This window comes from Lasioglossum baleicum, chromosome 3 (genome assembly GCF_051020765.1).
Source record: "Lasioglossum baleicum chromosome 3, iyLasBale1, whole genome shotgun sequence".
Classification (NCBI taxonomy): domain Eukaryota; kingdom Metazoa; phylum Arthropoda; class Insecta; order Hymenoptera; family Halictidae; genus Lasioglossum; species Lasioglossum baleicum.
In genome coordinates this window covers 19289281-19312935 of record NC_134931.1, presented here as the reverse complement: position 1 = coordinate 19312935, position 23655 = coordinate 19289281, and the positions used below count along the sequence as shown (strand labels likewise).

The 23655-nt window shown below is 44.1% G+C and overlaps 2 protein-coding genes and 1 pseudogene across 6 annotated transcripts in view; all 3 read right to left on the bottom strand.

Annotated features, from left to right (window-relative positions):
- LOC143207601 (uncharacterized) overlaps positions 1–5840 on the bottom strand; it is a 717548-nt gene extending 711708 nt beyond the window's left edge. The window contains exon 1 of one of the 5 annotated variants that reach the window (XR_013008700.1): positions 2739–5840. The gene's annotated coding sequence lies outside the window, so the exon portion shown is untranslated. The remainder of the gene's footprint in view (positions 1–2738) is intronic. The other 4 variants (XR_013008701.1, XR_013008699.1, XR_013008698.1 and 1 more) reach the window with 4 other exon arrangements.
- Positions 5841–16580: 10740 nt separating this feature from the next.
- LOC143207587 (putative salivary secreted peptide pseudogene) lies at positions 16581–17273 on the bottom strand (annotated as a pseudogene).
- A 4352-nt stretch (positions 17274–21625) lies between these two features.
- LOC143207589 (putative salivary secreted peptide) lies at positions 21626–22560 on the bottom strand. Its single transcript, XM_076421249.1, has one exon. The coding sequence runs from the start codon at positions 22297–22299 to the stop codon at positions 21901–21903; it is 399 nt and encodes a 132-aa protein (XP_076277364.1). The 5' UTR covers positions 22300–22560; the 3' UTR covers positions 21626–21900.
- Between the last annotated feature and the right edge of the window lie 1095 nt (positions 22561–23655).

Below are 23655 nucleotides of genomic sequence, written 5' to 3'. Positions count from 1 at the left end.
GTCGAGACGCGGCTATTGCAGTCACGTCTGTCTCCCCGAGTCTCATACTACTTTTTCGCATTAACCGCGCTCAATTTAGTTCCTATGTATGCACCTGTCTATTATCCCGCCGTTCTGCGTCCCAGCCAGCACTCAATAACGCTTTCGAACAACACCGTCGCGTCGCGTCGATACCCTAATTACAGATCTCGACGGCTGGCGCGGTCGATGCACCGAATCAGCGAGATTACGAGACGAGAAATTATTTGCCAAATTTTTCAGCTCTTTTCTGACATGGTTCGATAGATTCGGACACCTTCAAAATTATAAATAATCCCAAACGAAAGTATCAGATTACGTTATTGAGAATGATCGGTTGATGTTGAAGGATCTATGAAAATTCCGTTAAAATCGAGCTACAGGTGGATAATGTTTGTACCAATTAATTCTACGAGCACCAACAAGCAGATCGATACTCTTCGTCCCACAGAAAGTGAATCGCGTGTCACAACGAACGTTCCAATTTTGATGAATAGTCTACTAGAGGGGTATCTAATACGGTTTTCCACGTGGCGATGATGACAATGGGCTCGCATAAGTGCCCGAATTTCATTTGAGGACCGCGTGGAGCTGAGGGCCCGACCTCCATCGCAGAATGGCGGAGACTCGTGCTCCTTCTTTATTGCGAAGGACCCCCCATTGAGTGAATCTTGTTTGGAGCAGAGTCACCTGCTTTCAGGGCCGCAGTCCGGACTGATCTCGAAGGAAAGGCGGAACTTTATTGCGTTTTTGCACGAAAGACACGTTTACGACGTGAGTCGGAAAGGAACGAGAGTGAAACGTGCGGCGCGGCGCGGCGCAGCGTGGTCCGCGGGACCAACGAAGAGTGGAAGAAGAAGAAGAAGCTGGAAGAAAGTATAAAACAGTGTACATCCAGTAGAGAAGAAGACCATTAAAGATCTACCGAGCTGTCGGATAGATCGCTATTCTGTCAGCGGGACAGGCTCAGCCTTAGCTACAGGTTCTTCCTCCCGTTCCCCGTTTCCGTCTTTATTCCCGGCCCTCTCTCTCTCTCTCTCTCCCTTCGTTCCTCTCTTGTACCCCTCCCCCTTCTTCTCTTTTTACTGCCCCCTTTCCTTTCCCTCAGATTTACCGCATCGAACCCTGATTTTCACGGAGTGTTATCATCGTTCCCTCCGTGGACAGATACGTTTCGATAATATTTATGATCCGCCGGTGAAACGATCGGTACGAATATGCTTCCGGTTTTCGGAACGGTCTCAGGAATTAATGAAACGTTCGAGTATGTTGAATCGTTCCTAACAGCTCGGCTGGCACGCGGGGACGATTTATTTCGTTTGTTCAGAGACTTTAATTACGATTGACCTTATAGGGATGTTTGCACGGTTTATTGACTCTGGCTACTATTTCGAAATTTATTGCACGAGCTCGATTTATTAGGCACGACACACTTTCGTTGGTTATCGGTTCGCTTTCTAGATTTTCAGGACAGTTAGGAAAAATACACACGGACGTTGAAATGGGCAAGCATTAATTAAATCCGTTAAAGGTTAATTATTACGACTGCTAATTTAATTACACTGCATGAAATCACTCGTACACGTCGCGTTTGAGAAGTTGTCCGTTGTGACGCAAATGTGGGAACTCGATTTCTAATTCTGCTGATTCTATGCTGCCGCCATTTAAATCTCAAGGAAGAACAAAGTTATACGAATTGCGTAACAGTGTTTAATATTTGTAAGATAGGAAGATGACGATTGTTAATGTTATGTATGTGTGTAAAGAAACATCTAAAATGGAACACTTTCTGTGGGATTGTTTGTTCATTCTAACACATGTATCACTACTCTCGCATGCATAAGATGTATAATTAACCCTTATGCCAACACAACCACTCTAATTTGTATTTAACATTGTTGTATGCCACTGTTGTAAAATCGCAAAACTGTTTTAAATGAAAATTGCCATGAAAATCAAGAGAAATCGTTCTACACTCCTGCGAAGCGGTAGTTAGTTTCAAGGTCACCGCGAAGGACACTGCAAAAAAGGAAATGCGGAAAAATGATCGTGACGTTGTCGTTTACAATGCACAAGCTCCTGAAGAATGTGTTGCACAATTCAAATGCACCCGAAATGTCAGACAAACAGTAAAAATACGCTATTGTGACATTCAACCGGTCATTAATGATTCAATCACCATGATTTTCATTGAAAACTGCATAGAAATCACAGTTTGATAAAAATCTACATTCGAACTAGTAAGAACAAAATGGAAGCACTCGAGCAAATATTTCGATCCATAGGATCGAAAATAATCTCGATACGGTCACCGATGAGAGAGCAACCCTCGATCAGTTCGAAAACTTGAGCACAAATCAAAGATCGAACGAATCGAGCAAGCGGAGCGCTCGGAGCGATGCGAATTTAAATGTTTAGAGCGCTATCAAACATCTTCCGAACATTCGAGTCCGTTCGAATAATTACGACGCGGCGGTGGTACGTGGGTAATGGACGGGGCCGGTTGTTTTGTTCTGAATGAATGCCGGCAAGGCATCGCTTGTGCATAGAGCGGCAACGTACACGATGGGCGTCGTGTAAGCGAATCGAGCGTGACACATGCACGCACGCGTCTCTCTCTCTCTTTCTCTCTCTCCCTCTCACTCTCTTATCCATTCACTTGCTCTCCCTTTCTGCAAAAGGACATAGGTAATAGTAAACGTGACAGGCGGTCTACTCACTTTTTGCAAGTGACCGAGTGGGCCGCGTCTGCACTTTCGTCACGTAAACACCACCGTTTATTGTTCTTCGCGTGGACAAGCGTTCACGGTGCGCGTGGCACAATTACAGAGCCTACTGCTGATCTCACGAGCTAGCGCGCGCGGTAATCCCGACTAAATCGGACAAAGGATCTACGAGAAGGCGCGGTGGTCTGTGTGTGCTTGGCGTGTGCTTGCAAGCGCTTGCGTGGCCGATGATCGGGCCTCTAGGAAGCGGTAATTCGCGCGGACAAATAGAACCAACGACAATATATATATATGTTTACGGTAACACAACACAACAACGGCGACGACGACGCTCTTTTTTCCAATAAAATCGCGGCCCGATCTCAACTTTATCAAGTTTCCGGAAACCTAGAACGACGAAAGTCGAGTCGCGAAAGAGATCGACCGGCAACGGCGTAAACAGAAGACGAGCGAACGACCGATATACACACCAATATGTCTAGCAACGGGTGCAAGCGACTCGACGAATTAATTAGCGGGCTAATTAATCAATTAATCGGTGCTCGAGTAACGGTGCGCGAGTAATTGGCCACGCGCTCTCTGTTGTCTCGATCGACACGCCGGATTCGGGATTCACGAGGTCTCGCGGCGGCTGAATCGAACTGTGAATCTCTCTCTCGCTCTCTCGTTCACTATCTCTCTCTCGCTCTATCTATCTCTCTCTTCCTGCTCTTACTGCACACTAGCGTGGGTAGCAAACACAACGCCGATGATTCGTTGTAATCCACTGGAGGGGCCTCTCACACACGCGGATACTTTTTCACCGTGACGCGACGACTCGATGGACCATTCGTCAACGGGCACCAGTCGTTGACAAAACACCACCAACACACGCTGCACCGGAATGTCACGGATCGCGAATTAGCAGCGCCGGGATACGAACACGGTGCTGCACAACTCGACGCGAAGTTTTTTCGATGGTGCCGGGCGCCTAACCCCGTTCAATCGAACCTCCGAGATTACGACACCACAGCGAGGAACCACACCACTTCTACGCTATTCTTCGTCTCGAGTCTTCTTCTTCTTCTTAGTCTTCTTCTCCTTCCTGTTCCTCCTATCGCAAATACGACGAGAGGAGAGTTCGATCAAAAACCGGCTCCGAATTGTATACGGTGTGTGGGGGGGTCAGCTGCTGGCGCGCTACGATTCAGCAAAAATTCGCCAACGATATCCTCTGTGTATCCACCCCTCGTGGCAAAGCTGTCGGAAAACCGGACCAGGAACGAGTAGCGTGAGAAAACAAGCGTTTCAGATCACCGAACCACCCACCGGTTACTTTGCGCGCGAAAAGCGATTTCGTTTTTCCTGGCTCGAGGGGGTTGTTGCTCGGCTGATGCGCCGGTTGCTAGCCTGTCTGTTGATCGAATGTCTATTCTTCTCGTGCTCTCCTGCGAGGCTGTCACTGTATCCAGGGGGAGGATGACCTAGTTGTCAATGGAGAGTGGAGGATCAGGCACTGTTCCCGTAAGAGTTTGTTGGTTTCGCTCCGATTCGAACCGATCCGATGACGAACACGTTGAAGAGACGACGAGAGAACGGCACTGAGAACACTCCGAAACGCGTACGAGAACAGAGCGGCTGAACAGAACTGCTGGGTCGCAGGATGTAACCGGGGAACACTGATCGAAGCACAAAACCCGATTTTGCCTAGACGAAGGCGACGCGTAGAATTGCGCACCGGTACCACCGATTTCCACGAGATCTGCACGCGTGACTTTCGCTGCCGGCGTGGCGTCTCTGCTTGCCACACCGAAGAGAAAGATAAACAGATAGAGATGGTCGTCTTTGAAACGTTTTCTGTCAAACGATACTCTCTCGGTAGCGGAGTGTCACCTAATTCCGGCGAGCTGCGGGGTTATATCCTCTAGCGGGTCACTTTAATCACTGTCAAACGGTTCGCTGCTTCGCTTGAACCAGCGGCTGTGGTCGGTTTTCACTATCACTCAAATCGAAAACACGCGAGAGACGGACAACACCGGTGAGAGCACACTACGGGCCGACAACGATCGTGACCGGAGCGAACGCGAAACGAGCGGTTCGTTCGAGTGGTTCCGAACGTACAAGGTACAGGAACAACCGTTGCGAGGACGAGCTAGGTGAGAGACAGATCGTGGCTCGTGTATGGTACGTGCTCGCTCGCGAATCGCGGGGTTGTTTAGAGCTCGTGTGTGTGCGCGCGTGTGTCAAGCACAGTTGACGTTCGCACCGTCGTCGTCGCACGCGTCTGACGAGAGGGTCGCGTGCGGAACCGAGATTCGTCAGGTTCGATCGAATCGGATGATCGCAGGTAAGCGGCGGCGGATGCGTGCGAAAGCGTGGATGACTTTTTACTCGGATTTTTCGCGAAGGTCGCGTGGGTTGTTTGAATCGCGGTCCCGTTCCGTGGCTGCTCGCTCGTCCGTTGGCGGGCTTCGAATGACGAGCTGCGATCGCTCCCCACGCAACTCTCCGGCTCTCTCACTCTTTCTCCCTCGTGGTTCGCGCGCACGCTCTCTCCGTTTCTCCCTCGTTCTCGCTCTTCTCTCTCTCTCTCTCTCCTCTCTCTCCCTTCGGCAGTGTGTCTGGCTTTCTCCCTTTCGCACGCGAGGCTTTCGCCTGGCTGGCGCACGCTACTCGTCTCCCTCTCTCTCTCTCTCTCTTTCGCCGGTTCTCTTCGGTTCGCTCTCTCTCACCTCTGTCTTCTCTCTGTCCCGGTTCATCCAGCAGGCGATGCAGTCCGGGACTAGGAGCGACGAGGACAACCACCCGTTTCTCTAGGGTAGATCGAGTAACAAACGCTAGCGCGTGCAACGGAGACGGAACGCGGGGCCGCGCAAGCGCCAAGAACCTACATACTTACTGGTGCTATCTGCGAGGCGGTAAAAGCACCCCCCGCGAGCGTAACTTCCGCACAGAGAAGGAAGAAGCGAGAACAACCCTCTCTTCGCTCCGCACACCCACGGTCTCGTTGCGCACCACCCTGCACACCCTAAGATACTGGGGGGTTGCGCGCGACAGCCTAGCGCACGAAATACATGCACACCGAGGCCTACCGTCGTCGTTGTTCTCCTCGTCGTCGCCGTCGTCGTCGTCTACCAACCTCTATCTACTCCTCCGTATACTCTTTCTCTCTTTCTCTTGCCTGGCCTGTGCGTGAGTGCAACATTTTTAACACCGATGAGGCGGCTCGGCCGGCCATCTCATTAAGGAAGTCGCGCGCTGCGAGGGGATGACGCGTTGCAACCCGCGCTATGCGTTCCGCGAAGCGCGCAATTAAAAGTCGCGCTCTCTCCAGCCGGCATTTAAAGCTGTTGTGCGAGCTACGGGAACCGTGCGAGACGCGTAGGCTTAAGTAAACTGTTTAAATAGGCGACGGGTATTTGGAGCCACACGCGGGTACTTCGCGTGGTAGGGGATGCGGGTGTCATTTGGTTATTGGACGCATTTATTCTCGTAATTGGCTGAAATGACAATGCGCCAACCAGTACGCTGCATCGAGGAGTGGGGGTTGTGTGGTACACTTTCTGTAAATTGTTTGCCAGTTTGATGTCTTTCTCAGTGCGTTGTCGGTCGGGGTAGCTGTAGATTTCGACGGAGTTTATCAGAAATATACTTGTTCCCCTTCTAATTGTGTGAGATTTTTACGTAAAATTTGGTAGAATTTCATTTATCCGACGCAACATGTATGGATGGCCATACGAAAGTGAATGAGGGAGAAATAAAGATTTTAATAACACGTGACGCAGGTAGTTAAATTAACTGGAAGGTGCACTAAAACTTGCCACGGGTAACTTTGCCGGTGTTAGCTATTAAGGTTCCCTTATCTAAAAACTCTTTTAAAAGTGTACTACCCAAAAACGACGACACCGCACTCCGCAAGGAACCTAGCTCGCTTTAGCGAGTTGAGGAAGATTGTATCTCTCTTCTGTTTATCGACTTCAGTGGGTAGTTACGCGTGCTTCCGATGCAATTTTCCAGTAACAAGCAGGATGTCGATATAGAAAAGAAAATAGAGGTTTGCTCTTATTTTCGTCGGGCTAAACCGTGATACTTTTCCCCAGTGTATACACCAAGTTAACACCAAGCTAATCGATCGAGGCGGATGATGTTTTTTCCTCTTCCACTGCTCCAAAACCGTTCGAATTCCATAATAAATATTCAAATTCGCTCTTTTCGCCGAACGCCTACCCCCCTCCCTCCCTCCCACAAAAAAGCTTCGCGGAATTGCGGAAATAGAAATAACGATCGCGAGCGTGCAAAAATTTGCACATATTAATGGTTACAATGAACGCTATGTAATGAATAGATGCATTAGCCGTATCTCGTTCAATGGCACACGTACCCGACGAATATACTCGAAACGCTATTTTGAATAATTCTGTTGCACAATATACATATATATATATATGTGTATATCGTTTCACTTTAAAATATCGACTCATACATAAAGAATATCCGACTGAATATCGTACAATACGTTATTGATTGAAACGCGAACAATAATAAAACATTTTAATAATTGTCGGTCCGCGATACAACGCAACCGTTACGCCCCTAAAATTCCCGGTTAATTACGGTTAAATTAATTACTCGATCTTGAGAAGAAATAAAAGTGAACGCCGGAGAGTAATATTTTATTCAGCAACCGAAACGACGGGACGAATACATTTCCATTAAATCAAATGGGGTAAACTTGTTGAAATGCTATGTATCTCCATTCCGATTTCAATGAGCGTTAGATATATTGTCAGGGTCATCATCCTGAACAACATTTCCCTTTAAAGTTTTTACCGCTCGGCTTTAGTTTACAAGATAATTGCAAAAAACATCACTTGTATAGTGTATTGTATAATATAAAATATTGTATATATATACATATGTATGTGTACATATATAGTATATATATTATTTTATACATTTTTAAAAAGTTTTATGCGGCACGTACCGATCGAAGTCTCGAATAAAATTCGATGGCTCGCAGCATTGATTTCGCAGTCCGAGCCACGCCTTGAAAATTTCGGGAAGCCGAATAGATGCAGTTTATTAAAAGCAATCTCTGTGTTCTATGGTTGATTTCCGTGCTCAAAGATTCAACTACCGGAGATCGGCGGGCGGGATTGAAGTCTGGGATGAACCCGCGTAGAAATGCTCTATCATCTCGTCTCTATTTATGAATAGCGTATGCTTTATGCATGACTGGTAACCCCGATATATCGGTGCCGCTTTATCTTGGCGGTACCCGGCGCGGCGCGCGGCGTTTCGGCTTGAAATCGCCGTAGCGCGACGGAGCCATTAAATGAAATTTGCGACCGGAATTATGCGAGATCTGTGGAAATCAAATGAACTTTATACTCTTGCTTTATACTGTTGCTTCAAATGATCTGAGGAAGCTCCCATTTCCGGCTGTTGAAGGAATTTTGGGACACCCTGTATAATGAATATATATAGTAAATATACAACACCTTTCTTTAAAACAAAATAAAAAGTCGACATTTTTCACGCGAAAAATTGACTGCTATTCACGCTCGAAACAATTGCCACTAACTGCGTTTTGAAGCTTAGACATAGACCTTTCAAAAACATGTACTACGTTCCATCAAATACGCGATCGGTACTTAACACATTACCGACCGGTGATTATTGCATAATTTGCTTCAATAGCAACAGCAATTTTCATTGTGAGCTAACAAGTCACCCTCAATAAGGTCATCTAATAGTTTCATTTAAAATTGCAATGTAAAGAAAAATTTCTATGCTTTCTTTTGGTACAGCATAATTGTTGAAAATCCTATTAATAGGCTACCGGTCGGTAAAGTGTTAAGTACAACGAAATCTCCAGAAAGGCGGAAACTTATTCCCACACCTAATAAATGCGCGAAAGATAACCTTATCTACATATATCGCCCAGGCCCTAGGTTCACGATCATGCTTTTTGATATTCGCATGCAATTGCGATTTTAGCGCATGTTATCCGATGGCGTCACTTATGACGTAGGATGACGTTTACGATTTCTTTAAATAACGGAGTTCTTGAAATAATCGTCGAATTCTAAAGTAGGGGGTTCGGTAGCGGCGTAGAATGGACGCAAGGGTAAGAGGAAAAGAAAAACCGGGCACGGTCTAGCGTTTGACGTCCGCGTGTAAGTAGTCTGGTAAATTACGATCGATATGCGGCCTGGAGGACCGACGTGTCGGCGATCCTCATTTTTCCCCAGCGCTCTAAATAATGAAAGTGAACCGGGCCGCGGGCGCAGGGCAGGGCAAGAGGAGAAGAGGAGGAATCGTTGCGTGGCCATCCTGTTCCTGTCGTGCTCGGTTTTCGTTCGCCTCTCTCGGACCGTCTTCGAAAGACAACCGAACGCGCGTCCCCACGACCGGGCCCGTGTATTGAACTTTCTTCCACCGATTAAATATTTAACGCCTCGGATCGATACCGTTCCGTACGTCCACGGAACGGAACGGAACACGAAGCGACGCGACGCGAGCCTCCATCCGGCTGCTCCGCGCGAGACTCTTCCACTGACCAGTCCGAGAAATTACCAGCCCTCGTACGTCGTACGCAAACACACATCCTCCACCACGTCACTCTCAATCTACTCCAGTCGCCCTTCAGCGACCACTAAAAACATTTCACCCGGATGAAACACTCGCACCACCCACCCCTTGCAAAAATATCTGAGACACTTGTGTGTGAACCCCCACCGCACAAAAATTCATTTACCACGACACTCGTGAATCGCAGACGAAGTCGTACACTGTACATTCACTGACGAAAATATTCCTCGCAACCCTTAGTCGTTGATCCCTTGTATGTACATAGAATGATTTGTTTTACGGTCGTTCACCAGTCTTTAAATTTAATTGAATTCCGCCAGTCCTGAAATCAGCTGTCCAAATCGTTAAAACGCACAAATAGAATGATCGTGTTCGAATGATTTTTACTCGGACGAGAACTTGAATACGATTTGAACCGAGAGATATTTTTCGGATCGACTAAAAGTTAATTTTCTTACGATGCTATAACATCCTCGTCTACCGCATTTGTAGTAACGCGGTGTACGATTATGGCCGTGCCTCGCTTGCAAATACAGTGACTCTCATTAATATTCGGACGCTCTAAAAAAAAGCAATAACTTTTTTAAATGTTGGACTATACGATTAAAAATTTTTGGGTAGCTAGAGCAATTAGTTTACTGCAGGATGCGAAAAGAAATTTTTTCGAAAATTGCAATTGGTCGGAATTGTAGAGAAAATACTAAAAGTTGCATTTTACAACTGTTTTATGTGGGCCTATATTGAAAATTTAAAAAATACGTTTCGTAGATCTGTGTCAATTAAATATATCCTGAAAATTTCGTCAAAATCGGTTGACGTTGCAATGAGCTACAAACGTTTAAAGATGGTAAAAATTGCAGATTTTCACGATTTTCGGCCTATAACGGCAGTGAATCTAAGAATTCTTACATCTTTAAATGTATATCGTTTTTTTCTGCTTCAACCGATTTCAATAAAAATTTCACAATGCATATAATTGACACAGGTCTACAAAATGTATTAAAAAAATTTTTAATATAGGCCCACATAAAGAAGTTGTAGAATGCAACTTTTAGTATTTTCTCTGCAATTCCGACCAATTGCAATTTTTGGAAAAATTTCTTTTCACATCCTGTAGTAAACTAATTGATCTAGCTTCCCAAAAAAGTTCAAATCGTTTTGTCCAATATTGAAAAAGGTATCGGTAATATTAGTGAGAGTCACTGTATGTAGATCGTTGTAAATTGATTTATAGTATTCCTCCGAAATTGCATGGTTCGGCCGCACTTCGAGATATATCAGCGAGAAAAGCAATTTAATATTTATAAAACCGCCCCCTGCTCGTTGTTATTACCGAAAAACATGGGAACGAGGCTCGAACGTTGTGGAACGGTCCGTTGACGCTGCCACGCCCGTGCTCATTCACTTGATTGGGTAGTGGCCTTCATTTGCCAACCTCATTATCTTCGTAATTAAACTTGAACGTTAATCCATTTACCTTCGAGAACGCGTGTTAAGAATCTCGAATGTAATGTGCCTCCCTCTGCGAACGCGCGCGCTCCCGTCTTTGTTTTATTTTTTTTTTGTTTATCGTCCGTATCGAAAGCGGTGGAAATCGTAAAAAAAAACGCTGATTATGTTAAATTTATAGCAGGTATCACGATGGTTCGTATTCCATGGCGGTTAGTTTCTTAAATCGATACAGGAAAACGCGCAAATGTCAGTGTCTATTGGCATCAACCCCTATAGCGTTCGACAATGATTACCTCCGCTCGAAAGTCCATCCTAACACCTACCACTTTGCGTCCCTTTACCTTTGCGAAGTCTCGTAAGGTACGGCATGTTATTTTTATGAACGTAATGCACTATAATTTGCAGTCGACGTCGGTGCCTTCCAGGAAAGAGGAGAAAAATTTCTCAGAATTCTGATCAGTTGCTTCAGCTACATTCGAGCCGACGCGCGACGCGACGTGAATAATTTCGCACGCTAATTGCTAGAAAACTCTCGAGCGTTTCGCGAAAGAAATCGTTACCGGCGCGGCGTGGTGCTTTTGTCGGTGAAACAAAAATCAGTTACTGCAATAGTATCGCTACAAACGATGGCGAAACATTACCTCTAGAAAACTTGTACATGGAAAACACGCGTGCACACAACGGTAAAGCAAAACAAAAGGATTTTCAGGGGCGTAGTTTCATAGTCAAGTGGTGCTCTCGCTTCGGGAGCACATAGAGCTCTTGAACTGGCTGGCCTAGTTCCTTCTGAATGTTTAATTCGAGAAACATATACCACTTCGGTCTTGAAGTCCTTTATAAATTTTTATTTGCGTCTCGCACACTTCCGCCGGACCGCGTTCTCCTTTTCCGTAAATGTAATAATGTCTCGCTGAACAGAGAAACACGAAACAAGTGCATAGTGCGCGCACACGATGGGGGACGTTTCTTGGAGTCCCTCCAGTTTGCCTGAAACGTTTGACACGCTGTTCCATTGGATTAGTTTAATTAGCGGGGCTTCTATTTGGTGGACATGTTTCGAAGAACACGAACACAATATATTTGTAGCTGTACTTCTCGAATTATCATCCGTATTATCGAAGCGAACCGGACATTAATGACAGCATGAAGTTACGGGGCCCAACGTACATATACTTAACGGTTTTTACAATGGGGATTCTTTGAAAGTCGGTGTACACAGCTCGTCGGAACTGCACTCTCAAGCTCTCCTACGGACGAGCCTTTAACTTCATCAGCTTTTACAGTAGGTTCGTTCCGAGTCGCGTCGAGCGATCAAACAGAAAACGCAAGTCAGTTGGTCAATCCATTAAAACCATTTCATTGGAGATTTGCTGCGTAATGTCTATAACTCGGCTGACTTGCATTACACCGGGTGATATTTTAGGTAGCGTGCGCCACCACCGCACCGATCGCTTATTCCTTTTCTTCCTCTTTTCGCTTTCCGACGTTATTCACCGGGCGTGTTCGTGCATCGTAGTCTACAAAGCAGAAAAAGAAAGAGGAAAAGGGAAAAACGGTTACTCGAATTCACGGACTCTGTTCCACTTTTAATTCGGGTCTCAAACGAGCACGAGGGGTGTTTCTATTCTCTCCGAAGCGTTCTCCTCTCGTTAATACTGTGTTCACGCGAACCACCCGGTAACCGGAGGAACTTGTCGCGTTGTTTGACAAGCGTCTAGTTTAAAACGCGGGAATCGTAACTACGGCTTTCCGTTTAAAATTGCCCGATAATGGCCGCTGCGGTTTCAGATTGACGGCCAGTTCTTTTGTAGGAGCACCAGAGTACGCTCGTGCCTCGTGCAAACACGCTTTCATTCGTTCATTCGTTCGTTGGTCGCGTCGCGTCGGTTCGCTCGCGTTCGCTCGTTCTCGCCCAATCCTGTCATCGCATTGTCTGTCCGCCGTTGTTTCGCCTGCACGTTTGCTCGTCAGTTTTGCAACTTTACAAGCAATAACCAAAAGCGTACCACTGGTTTACTGACACACGCCGACGCTACATGCACTTTCACACCGAACCGAGAACTGTGCCCAAGGGTTTCTTCAATTTCCAAGCTTCATCATTCACCCGCTTCGCTCGTTCAAACTGAATAGGTAAGCTTAATGAAGGCTTCGCAAGATTTTACTAAATGCGGTTACAGAATGAACAAACGCCCTCTGTAAATTGGGTAAGTGTCCACGTTTCCTAACTTTAAAGAGTTTTATTCTCAACGTCATCCATTATACAGGGTGATTCTGGGAACTGGGACAAGTGACTGCTCGTTACATATCAAATGTCAATACTTGACGAGGTATTTGAGATGTTTTTGTCAGAGTAAACACGGCATTAGTTCCTACAATTCATATCAATTGGATACTTCTTGTAGTAAAGTAAGTTTCTGACAGAGAAAATGTGAAATATCTCGTCAAGTATTGACATTTCGATGACCTTGGGTTAATACTTTTACGCGTAGGAGAATAAAAGGGTGTAACAAAAACATTGGATTGCATTAAAGAATAAAGTGCAATTGCAGCTGGCGGGTGCATCGGTGCATCCACATAAAAAATAAGGCCATAGGAAGTTACGACGTATTGTGACATACGATTTTCATTTCTTTCTATTTTTACTGAAAAAAGAGCAGTAACTTTGAAGAAAGGGCAGATAACACTAGTTATTTTTATTTACACTCCAACAGTGGTCAAGTCTAAAGTAACTCATAAGAGTATGTAGAAATGTACATAGACAAAACGATGTACAGATTGCTATCCCTAGATTCAAGGTGGTACTGCAAATTAGTTAAATGCAGCTCCTGAAAATTTGGCTGTGATGTTGCCTTTAGTTTTTCGCAGGATGGAGAACAATGCAAGCCGGGAGACATTATTCGCCAGTTATTTGCATCGCGCGGAATATAACGACCGGTCGACCTTTCGCAAATACAATCCTGCACTTTGGCGACGCATATCGGCCGTGTAATACATACATATGTCCTATCTTAGGTGTTCGCTGGGAACAAATTCGGAATTTATCGGGATTCCACGGAAGAGATCCAATGACCCGTATTGAATGCGACATACGTAGCGGTGCCCGTGCGCATCCGAGAACTTTTACCGGCTGCCAACTGATTGTCGGTCGATATTGGTGCAAAAAAGATCTCACAAAGCGTGGTGCCGAGAATAGACCTGTAATGCCGCCAACGCACGTAGCATAGGCTCTCGTCTATACACCCGGGCGTCAAGTTGAAAGTTTTACAGAGTTCCCTATGAGAACTAGCTATTTCCGTTCAGTTATCGTGGAAATAGTAGACTAGCTATTTTTACGCGGAACGTGCAACTTTTAGAAATAGTTTCATTATTTGTGTATAGTATCGCGGTCGCTGACACCGATCATTTGAAATTGTTTGCTGCTTGCCTAGTACCGCTTACGCGGTGGATTTATAGTGGAGCTGCGAGCATCGATGATAGCGGCGCGGTGAAAAGAAACCAACATTCGTGACAGCATTCCGACACATACTAATCAAAAAGTACATATGTATTTTCATTGTTTTTCTTTTTTTTTTGACGCCAGAAGAGCTGCGTCCCATTGCCGAAAATTTCAAGACACGTTTGAGCCTCTGTATCGGCGCAAAGGGTGGCCATTTCGAAACTTCTTAAATATATGAATACTAAAGGTCCATGTTATGGTTGTTATTATTTGGTTTTTCAAAATTCGTCGATTTGACAGAATTATAATAAGAAATGATTAACTCCGTTATTTCTTGTCACCCTGTACATATGTACTTTTTCATTAGTATGTGTCGAAATGTTGTCACGAATGTTGGTTTCTTTTCACCGCGGCGCTATCGTCGCTGCTCGCAGCTCCACTATAAATCCAGCCTTAGTCTCTGATACGTAAAAAGAATACGGTAACGGCAAACAACGCATAACGCGTCCCGCGCCACTGCATAACGTTAACATACACACCGCGAAGCAAGTTTGAATGTTTGCGGATTAGACTCGCAGCAAACCTATTTGATGTGACAGATCGCACACAAAACACAGAACTCGCGCGCGGGCTTCCGTCTGGTGTGTTTGCCGATAGGGCCCGCCTTAACTAATAGCCCGGGCGCAACTTCCAAATGGAATTCTACCCGGCTCGGTATTTAAACTAATTAACAAGTCCGCGGCTGTTTATGGGATGGATATTTACCGACCCCCGAGACACACCCCGGCGCATCATTAAAGAACAATCCGCGGAGAGAAGAAAACTGTATTTCCCTCCGGAACGAGGCCGGGCCGCGTTTTGAGAAGGCAGGAGAGAACTGCGGACAAACTAGGTACTCGAGAAGCTCGTGGGGAGCTAGTGGAACGGAGATAGAATAAGTAGGTTAACGAAATGGTCGTTCGCAAGCTTGAGATACCACCACCAATTTCAGTGGCCCTCAACTCAATTCGAAGTTTCGCCGCGCGCCGGCTAGGATCCCCATGGTAGAATGCACCGCGAAGCGACAACAATTTTCCAGTCGGTTGTTCCTCTCCGTGCCGCCACGCATGCATGCACAAAATGCACTTTGTACGTAAGCCTCGGAAACAGAAGATCTGAACCTCTTAGGACCGGATACGAGCCGGGATTCCGCTTACCGACACTAGACAAACGGACACCGAAGAAAGAATTACCAGAATTCACCGAGGCAAACTGATCCGCTCGATTAGAAACACTAATAAATCCTTCGTTGGCTTTAGATAAGCAATTTCTTCCTTTGCTATAGGTGCATCGTTCTTGATACCAACTGGGGCGACTTCACTCTACACTTTGCCTGTTAGTACATAGATGCTTAATGGTCCTGAAAGGATCAATTGTTAACACTAGAACTACCAAACCCTAAACGATATACGTATATTCCTTGATAATAAGAAGGAGAGCGTATTGGAAATGCTATGAACTATGTCTCTTCCTTTCCCATACGCTCTCCTTCTTTGCGTCGCAAATTTTGATCGTTCATTACTTTTTTTTCGCTTCATTAGGATTATTTATCATTTCCATCTTAATTTATTTCTAAACATTACTAGACTGCAAGAAGTTTCACTTCTGCCGCGCGTGGTTTTCCACGCGTATGTTTTTTTTTATGTTATTATTACCGATTGTAACTGAACGCGGTGACTGAATGTGAAAAACAGACATCAGTGCTCGAACCGGAAGTGTATCGTCACATAACCCTCGCTTTTGTATTTCTGTATTTGACAAGCTGTGTGTTTAAAAACGTATGGTTTAACATAATAAACGTTACATTGACATTGTATGTGTCCCTGCTAACGGGGTTGCCTCCAAATTTTTCTATAAGAACCCTACATTTCTCGATATTTAAGAAAATGTATGTCTCTCGACAGTTCTCGAGGCTCCGCACGAAAGCGGATCAGCTAACCATCCACGTCACTTCCATTACACATTTTCATGTCGCAAATTCCATGACGCGAAATTAACCACTTAACGCTTACGCCCTGCCAAAAGAAGTTTCACTTCAATAACGAGCTTGAATTTATTCAGATTTCATAGGATTTTCATGATAACATGTACTGGAATAGAGAAACATACCAAAAAAATTGCTTGAGAAAATATTTCTATAATTTCACGAATTGTAAATGAAAGAAATCAGACATTTTGACGGGCTCGGTAGTTCTAGTGTTAATACTTACCTCGCATAACGCAATCTAATCATTTCTCTCGATCAATCCAAATACGACAACATAACCGACAGCAGATTTAAGGTCTTATGGATAAAAGAAATAACACCACGCAATGTAAACGTTAAATAATGTGCTTATAAAATTTTATTGTCAACAATGAAGTTTTAACGATGAAGTCGACAGTACAGTTTCAGGTCTTGTTACTCAGGGATCAAAGAAATGACACCAGTGTGAATTTAAAAAGATGCTTCCAAGGTTTTATTTCGCTCACATAATTCACATTAGTTTAATACTTTCGCCAAATTCGGTTCAGAGGATGATTCCAGAGTTGCCTTAAATTGCATACAGTTCAACGATGACGTTGATGCCATGGCCCCTCTGGCTCTTGAATTTAAGCGTGACGTAGTTGAATCCAGGTCCACCGCCGACAAGGCTGGCGGAAGCACCGTTGCCGTTGGTTTTCTGATCAAGAACTCTCACCTGAGTGATCTTTTCCCATGTATGTGTGGTGTTGAACGTCCTCGTAATAGATATGACTTGCATCCAGCTGCTTTTCTCGACGACGTTTTGCCTGAGAATCAGTCTGTCGCCAGGCACTCTGGATCCAATGATCAAGTGATGAGACTTGTCCGCGCTGGCGTAGTTGTCAATGTTGTCATAAGATGATATCGAAGCGACTTCGGTGGCGATCACAGCGATCAGTGCTATTGCCAAGCACACGAGCAACTTCTGAGCAGACATGGCGAACTTTTCTCTTGTGTGTAACTTGTACGAACTCTGAAATCACGTTTCGATTACTTATTGAGTTATGATAAGACACCTGCTGCCGCTGTCCCTTATATAGTCCGTGCCGCCGCGCCGCGCCGCGCGCCGCACAGTGGGGTATTGTTTAGCGCGCCAAAAGTCGAAATTTTTACTTTGTTCAAAATGACTAAAACTTTTTACCCATGTACCTGAATATATGTATATGCAAGTAATCTACAATAATATTTTTCCATAAACGGTACTATTTAGTAACCTATAGATACTTGAAAGTAACATATTCTCGTGACCGAGAGAAGCATGGAAAAATTTGTGTTAAAGTAATGATCTTTCTCACAAGTTTAGTGTATCAAATCGAGATAAAAACATACCTAGGATGTAAAGGAAGGTTTATAGAGTAATTTTACTGCTTTTTGTTTTATACTCTTCGGTGGTTTTGATAGAATAAACAATTAAAAGTGATATAATTTTTTTTCAGAAAATTAATATGTATCATGTAATAACTTTTTTTCTCCGCATAACACCTCTTTAATTTTTTTAGGGGTTAATCATTAGACATTGCTTTATACAATCCTGAAAAGATTATATGCGGTCTCTTGCTGTAACATACCTTTTTATGCGATTTAGATCAGTATGGCATGAACCGACCGTATATCATATGACTGATAATGATGAAATAACTGAGCTGTAGGTGATAGATACTTGGAAGTAAATGAAGGAAAATGAAAGTCATTATTGCTAGAATATTAATTTATATTATAAAAAAAAATTAATAAAAATTAATTAATATTTATAATATATTTTTTTTTTTACGAAAAAATGTTTGAAACAAAAGTTTAACAGTATTAACCTCAATATAAACTTCAATATATAAAATTTCGAAAAAATTTCCTTTAAAACAAAAAAACAAGGTCGCTTCGATTTTTTAAACATTAAGTTGTATTTTTGATTTGATAGTGTTGTAGCTGGTGTTAAGACGAATTCAACGATATATAATAGTATGACCTTCACACTATAATAACATCGCAATAGTGTTGGCGCGCTAAACAGGCCAAATACCCCACTGTGCGCCGGGTCTTATCAGTTCACTTATCGTAATATGTTTGTAGCAATGCATCCGTTCTGGAAAGATTTATTCTAGGAGCACATGCTTCAAGATGAAGACCTCACTACCTTGAGTACGAAATGACACATAGATCGATTATCGTTCGAGATAAACCAGACGATTTCACCGAGCTGTTGATATCTAATGTTCCTGGAACGAGTGGCTAATTGAAATGTTTTTGTTTACTAATCACAAGTATCAATCCGATACACAAATAACGAGAAATACGGAAAATGGAGATTAAAAGAAAAACACTTAACGAGAAACGCGTCTCTCACCTGTCGTTCCACCTGTCGCGTTTACGTGACAATTGAAACCGTTCTCGAACCCGTGAGTCATTCCCGAAAACGTAATTAACCACACACAACTGTTCTCGCTATCATGAGCAAACGTCTTTATCGCAGAATATGAGATCGTTTGTTTTCTGCACACGGTTCGAGGTGTAACTGGGGTTCAGCAGCTCGTTTCTTGGAAGCCGAACAAATTTTGACTATCTATTCGACGAATCGTCTATACATAAACCGTTGTCTTCGCAGCTGGAGACGATAATCATTACTATCGCCGATAGACCGTGTGTAAAGTGTTCGGTCCCAATCTCATAATAGACGACATTCTCTACATATAATTCACGAGCGACCCGGCTCTATCGAATGCTCTGCATCTCTGCTGTGTGTACACTGTACGTCGCATACACACACACACCCCGATTCTATGCACGTGTAGCGGCAACTTCCTACATGCGCCACAAGAGGGACAGGAGTCGAAAGACCTTTCCCGCAAGTACTCGGTTCCGCAATGATTTGTATATTGTATACAGTCCTCAACCACCTTCCGACATGCCAACCGTCTACGGCAGGGTCCGCTAGATAGCCTTACTGATGAATCCTCTACCGGGCCTAGGACGAAACGCTCCTTCCTTTTTCGTCCTTTCTTCCATATTTCGACCCCCCACACACGCAAACTCTCGATACGGAGCCTTTGAAAGCATCCACGTAACGTATGATCGAATAGTTTAACTTATGTGTACATCTAAATTGCCGCGAAAGTAACACATAAATAGTTTATTACGCATTCAGGAGACGTGGCAGGCGACGTTGGCGCAACGTTTTGCGATAAAGAACGCGTTTGCTCGTTCTTTGCGAGAAAAAGATATTGCAAAACTCGAGTAGACGTTAATATTGTTTGAATTTGAATTCCAGCGTTCGTATTGCCATCGGCGTTTTGAATTTGGCGTCCCTCGTTGCAAACTCTCCTGTCTCTCTCTCTGTCTCGCTCGATTGCTATGGCGGAGGCTACTTTGTCAAGGTCGTTGCAGGTTGTTTGCCCAGATGCTTGTTAACCGTGTGAGTATCCAACATGTTACCTCGTGTATGCACTTAGTTCCCGCATTGAGAGTAGATGCACTAGGATCATTGAGTCAATTGCTAAATACCCGGCGACAGAATATCGGTTATGGCAACCACGAGTTGCTCCCTCAGGATCTATATCAGCGGAACCAGCGGAGTCGAGGACGTTTTTCGCGAAAACATTAACTATCATCATCAAGGTATCTCCGTGGTCAAAGTTTTGTCAAGAATAACTATCAGAATATCATTTTTACACGTGCACAGCTAGTCGCGTAGTGAAACGTTCTTCATAGAATTCAACGAGTCGCAGTATGAAAAATTGTTCTCGTACCGTTGCTTTTTTATGACGACAGCTCGTACTCTATCGGGAAGAATTCTTTGCAAGGAACCGTATGCCGTGGCGAAAGGACCGTTTTTAACCTTTTCTTTCGCGAATCAGCGTTCTTCTTTTATTTTTGTAAACGCCCCAGAGTAACGTACAAATAGGAAGACAGAGCGGCGGGACATCAGCATTACTATTCGAGACACCACGAGACATTGACATTTCATCATTGAATAAAGTATAGTGTAGAATACATATTTGCGTCACTCAATCAACCTACAATACAGTCCACTATAATCGAATTTAAACTATTCGCGCAAAGTTAAGTCGGCATGCGAAGTGCGAGTTAACCATCTTGCGGGATAGGAAACGCGCACACGACATTTTGGTCCTTCAATACCGGATATCGGTGACAAGAGAAGTTAGTGTAGTGCAGTTGGATTACAATAGACATTCCAAAGTTCACACACCTCGATCTTAGCCTCTGTGCGAAGAAGGCAGATCAGCAGTAACACCGTAGGACCACAGGTCGCCGGTGTACTGACATCCAGAAGCAGCCGTAACGGACACCTTAACCAGGGAAGCAGCCGACGGACTACGGATAATTCAGGAGTGACATCAAATCATTATCAAGGCTACATAGGAGTATCATCGAGACATCGTGGTAGCAGCATCGAGACATCGTGGTACATAGCATCAACGAGGCATCGCAACAGCATTGAGGAATTGCAACAGCATCACAACCGTTCCAGAAGTTTGAACGTCTGTAGGGTGAGTCTACGAGACACCACGAGACATTGACATTTCATTATTGAATAAAGTATAGTGTAGAATACAGATTTGAGTCACTCAATCAACCTACAATACAGTCCACTATAATTGAATTTAAACTATTCGCACAAAGTTAAGTCGGCGTGCGAAGTGCAAGTTAACCATCTTGCGAGATAGCAAACGCGCACACAACAATTATTACCGATTGTAACTGAACGCGGTGGCTGAATGTGAAAAACAGACATCAGTGCTCGAACCGGAAGTGTATCGTCACATAACCCTCGTTTTTGTATTTCTGTATTTGACAAGCTGTGTGTTTAAAAACGTATGGTTTAACATAATAAACGTAGCATTGACATTGTATGTGTCCCTGCTAACGGGGTTGCCTCTAAATTTTCCTATAAGAACCCTACATCTCTCGATATTTAAGAAAATGTATGTCTCTTGACAGTTCTCGCGGCTCCGCTCGAAAGCGGATCAGCTAACCATCCACGTCATTTCCATTACACATTTTCATGTCGAAAATTCCATGACGCGAAATTAGCCACTTAACGCTTACACCCTGCCAAAAGAAGTTTCACGTCAATAACGAGCTTGAGTTTATTCAGATTTCATAGGATTTTCTTGATAACATGTACTGGAATAGAGAAACATACCAAAAAAAATTGCTTGAGAAAATATTTCTATAATTTCACGAATTGTAAATGAAAGAAATCAGTCATTTTGACGGGCTCGGAGTTCTAGTGTTAATGCTTACCTCGCATAACGCAATCTAATCATTTCTCTCGATCAATCCAATTACGACAACATAACCAACAGCAGATTTAAGGTCTTATGGATAAAAGAAATAACACCACGCAATGTAAACGTTAAATAATGTGCTTATAAAATTTTATTGTCAACAATGAAGTTTTAACGATGAAGTCGACAGTACATTTTCAGGTCTTGTTACTCAGGGATCAAAGAAATGACAGCAGTGTGAATTTAAAAAGATGCTTCCAAGGTTTTATTTCGCTCACATAATTCACATTAGAGAATGAAAGCTGCGTATATCAAACAGACCATTGCTTGCGTACGGCAGAATAAACAGTGTCACTTCAGTTAAATACTTTCGCCGAATTCGGTTCAGAGGATGATTCCAGAGTTGCCTTAACGTGCATACAGTTCAACGATGAAGTTGATGCCATGGCCCCTCTTGCTCTTGAATTTAAGCGTGACGTAGTTGGATCCAGGTCCACCGCCGAGAAGGCTGGCGGTAGCACCGTTGCCGTTGGTTTTCTGATCAAGAGCTTTCACCTGAGTGATCTTTTCCCATGTATTTGTGGTGTTGAACGTCCTCGTAGTAGATATCACTTGCATCCAGCTGCTTTTTTCGATGACGCTTTGCCTGAGAATCAGTCTGTCGCCAGGCACTCTGGATCCAACGATCAAGTGATGAGACTTGTTCGCGCTGGCGTAGTTGTCATAAGATGGTATCGAAGCGACTTCGGTGGCGATCACAGCGATCAGTGCTATTGCCAAGCACACGAGCAACTTCTGAGCAGACATGGCGAACTTTTCTCTTGTGTGTAACTTGTACGAACTCTGAAATCACGTTTCGATTACTTATTGAGTTATGATAAGACACCTGCTGCCGCTGTCCCTTATATAGTCCGTACCGCCGCGCCGCGCGCCTGGTCTTATCAGTTCACTTATCGTAATATGTTTGTAGCAATCCATCCGTTCTGGAAAGATTTATTCTAAGAACACATGCTTCAAGATGAAGACCTCACTACCTTGAGTACGAAATGACACATAGATCGATTATCGTTCGAGATAAACCAGACGATTTCACCGAGCTGTTGATATCTAATGTTGCCGGAACGAGTGGCTAATTGAAATGTTTTTGTTTACCAATCACAAGTATCAATCAGATACACAAATAACGAGAAATACGGAAAATGGAAATTAAAAGAAAAACACTTAACGAGAAACGCGTCTCTCACCTGTCGTTCCACCTGTCGCGTTTACGTGACAATTGGAACTGTTCTCGAACCCGTGAGTCATTCCCGAAAACGTAATTAACCACACAACTGTTCTCGCTAACATGTGCAAACAACTTTATCGCAGAATATGAGATCGTGTGTTTTCTGCACACGGTTCGAGGTGTAACGGGGGTTCAGAAGCTCGTTTCTTGGAAGCCGAACAAATTTTGACTATCTATTCGACGAATCGTCTATACATAAACCGTTGTCTTCGCAGCTGGAGACGATAATCATTACTATCGCCGATAGACCGTGTGTAAAGTGTTCGGCCTCAATCTCATAATAGACGACATTCTCTATAATTCACGAGAGACCGGCTCTATCGAATGCTCTGCATCTCTGCTGGGTGTACACTGTACGTCGCATACACACACACACACCCCGATTCTATGCACGCAAACTCTCGATACGGAGCCTTTGAAAGCATCCACGTAACGTATGATCGAATAGTTTAACTTATGTGTACATCTAAATTGCCGCGAAAGTAACACATAAATAGTTTATTACGCATTCAGGAGACGTGGCAGGCGACGTTGGCGCAACTTTTTGCGATAAAGAACGCGTTTGCTCGTTCTTTGCGAGAAAAAAATATTGCAAAACTCGAGTAGACGTTGATATTGTTTGAATTTGAATTCCAGCGTTCGTATTGCCATCGGCGTTTTGAATTTGGCGTCCCTCGTTGTAAACTCTCCTGTCTCTCTCTCTCTGTCTCGCTCGATTGCTATGGCGGAGGACTACTTTGTCAAGGTCGTTGCAGGTTGTTTGCCCAGATGCTTGTTAACCGTGCGAGCATCCAACATGTTACCTAGTGTATGCACTTAGTTCCCGCATTGAGAGTAGATGCACTAGGATCATTGAGTCAATTGCTAAATACCCGGCG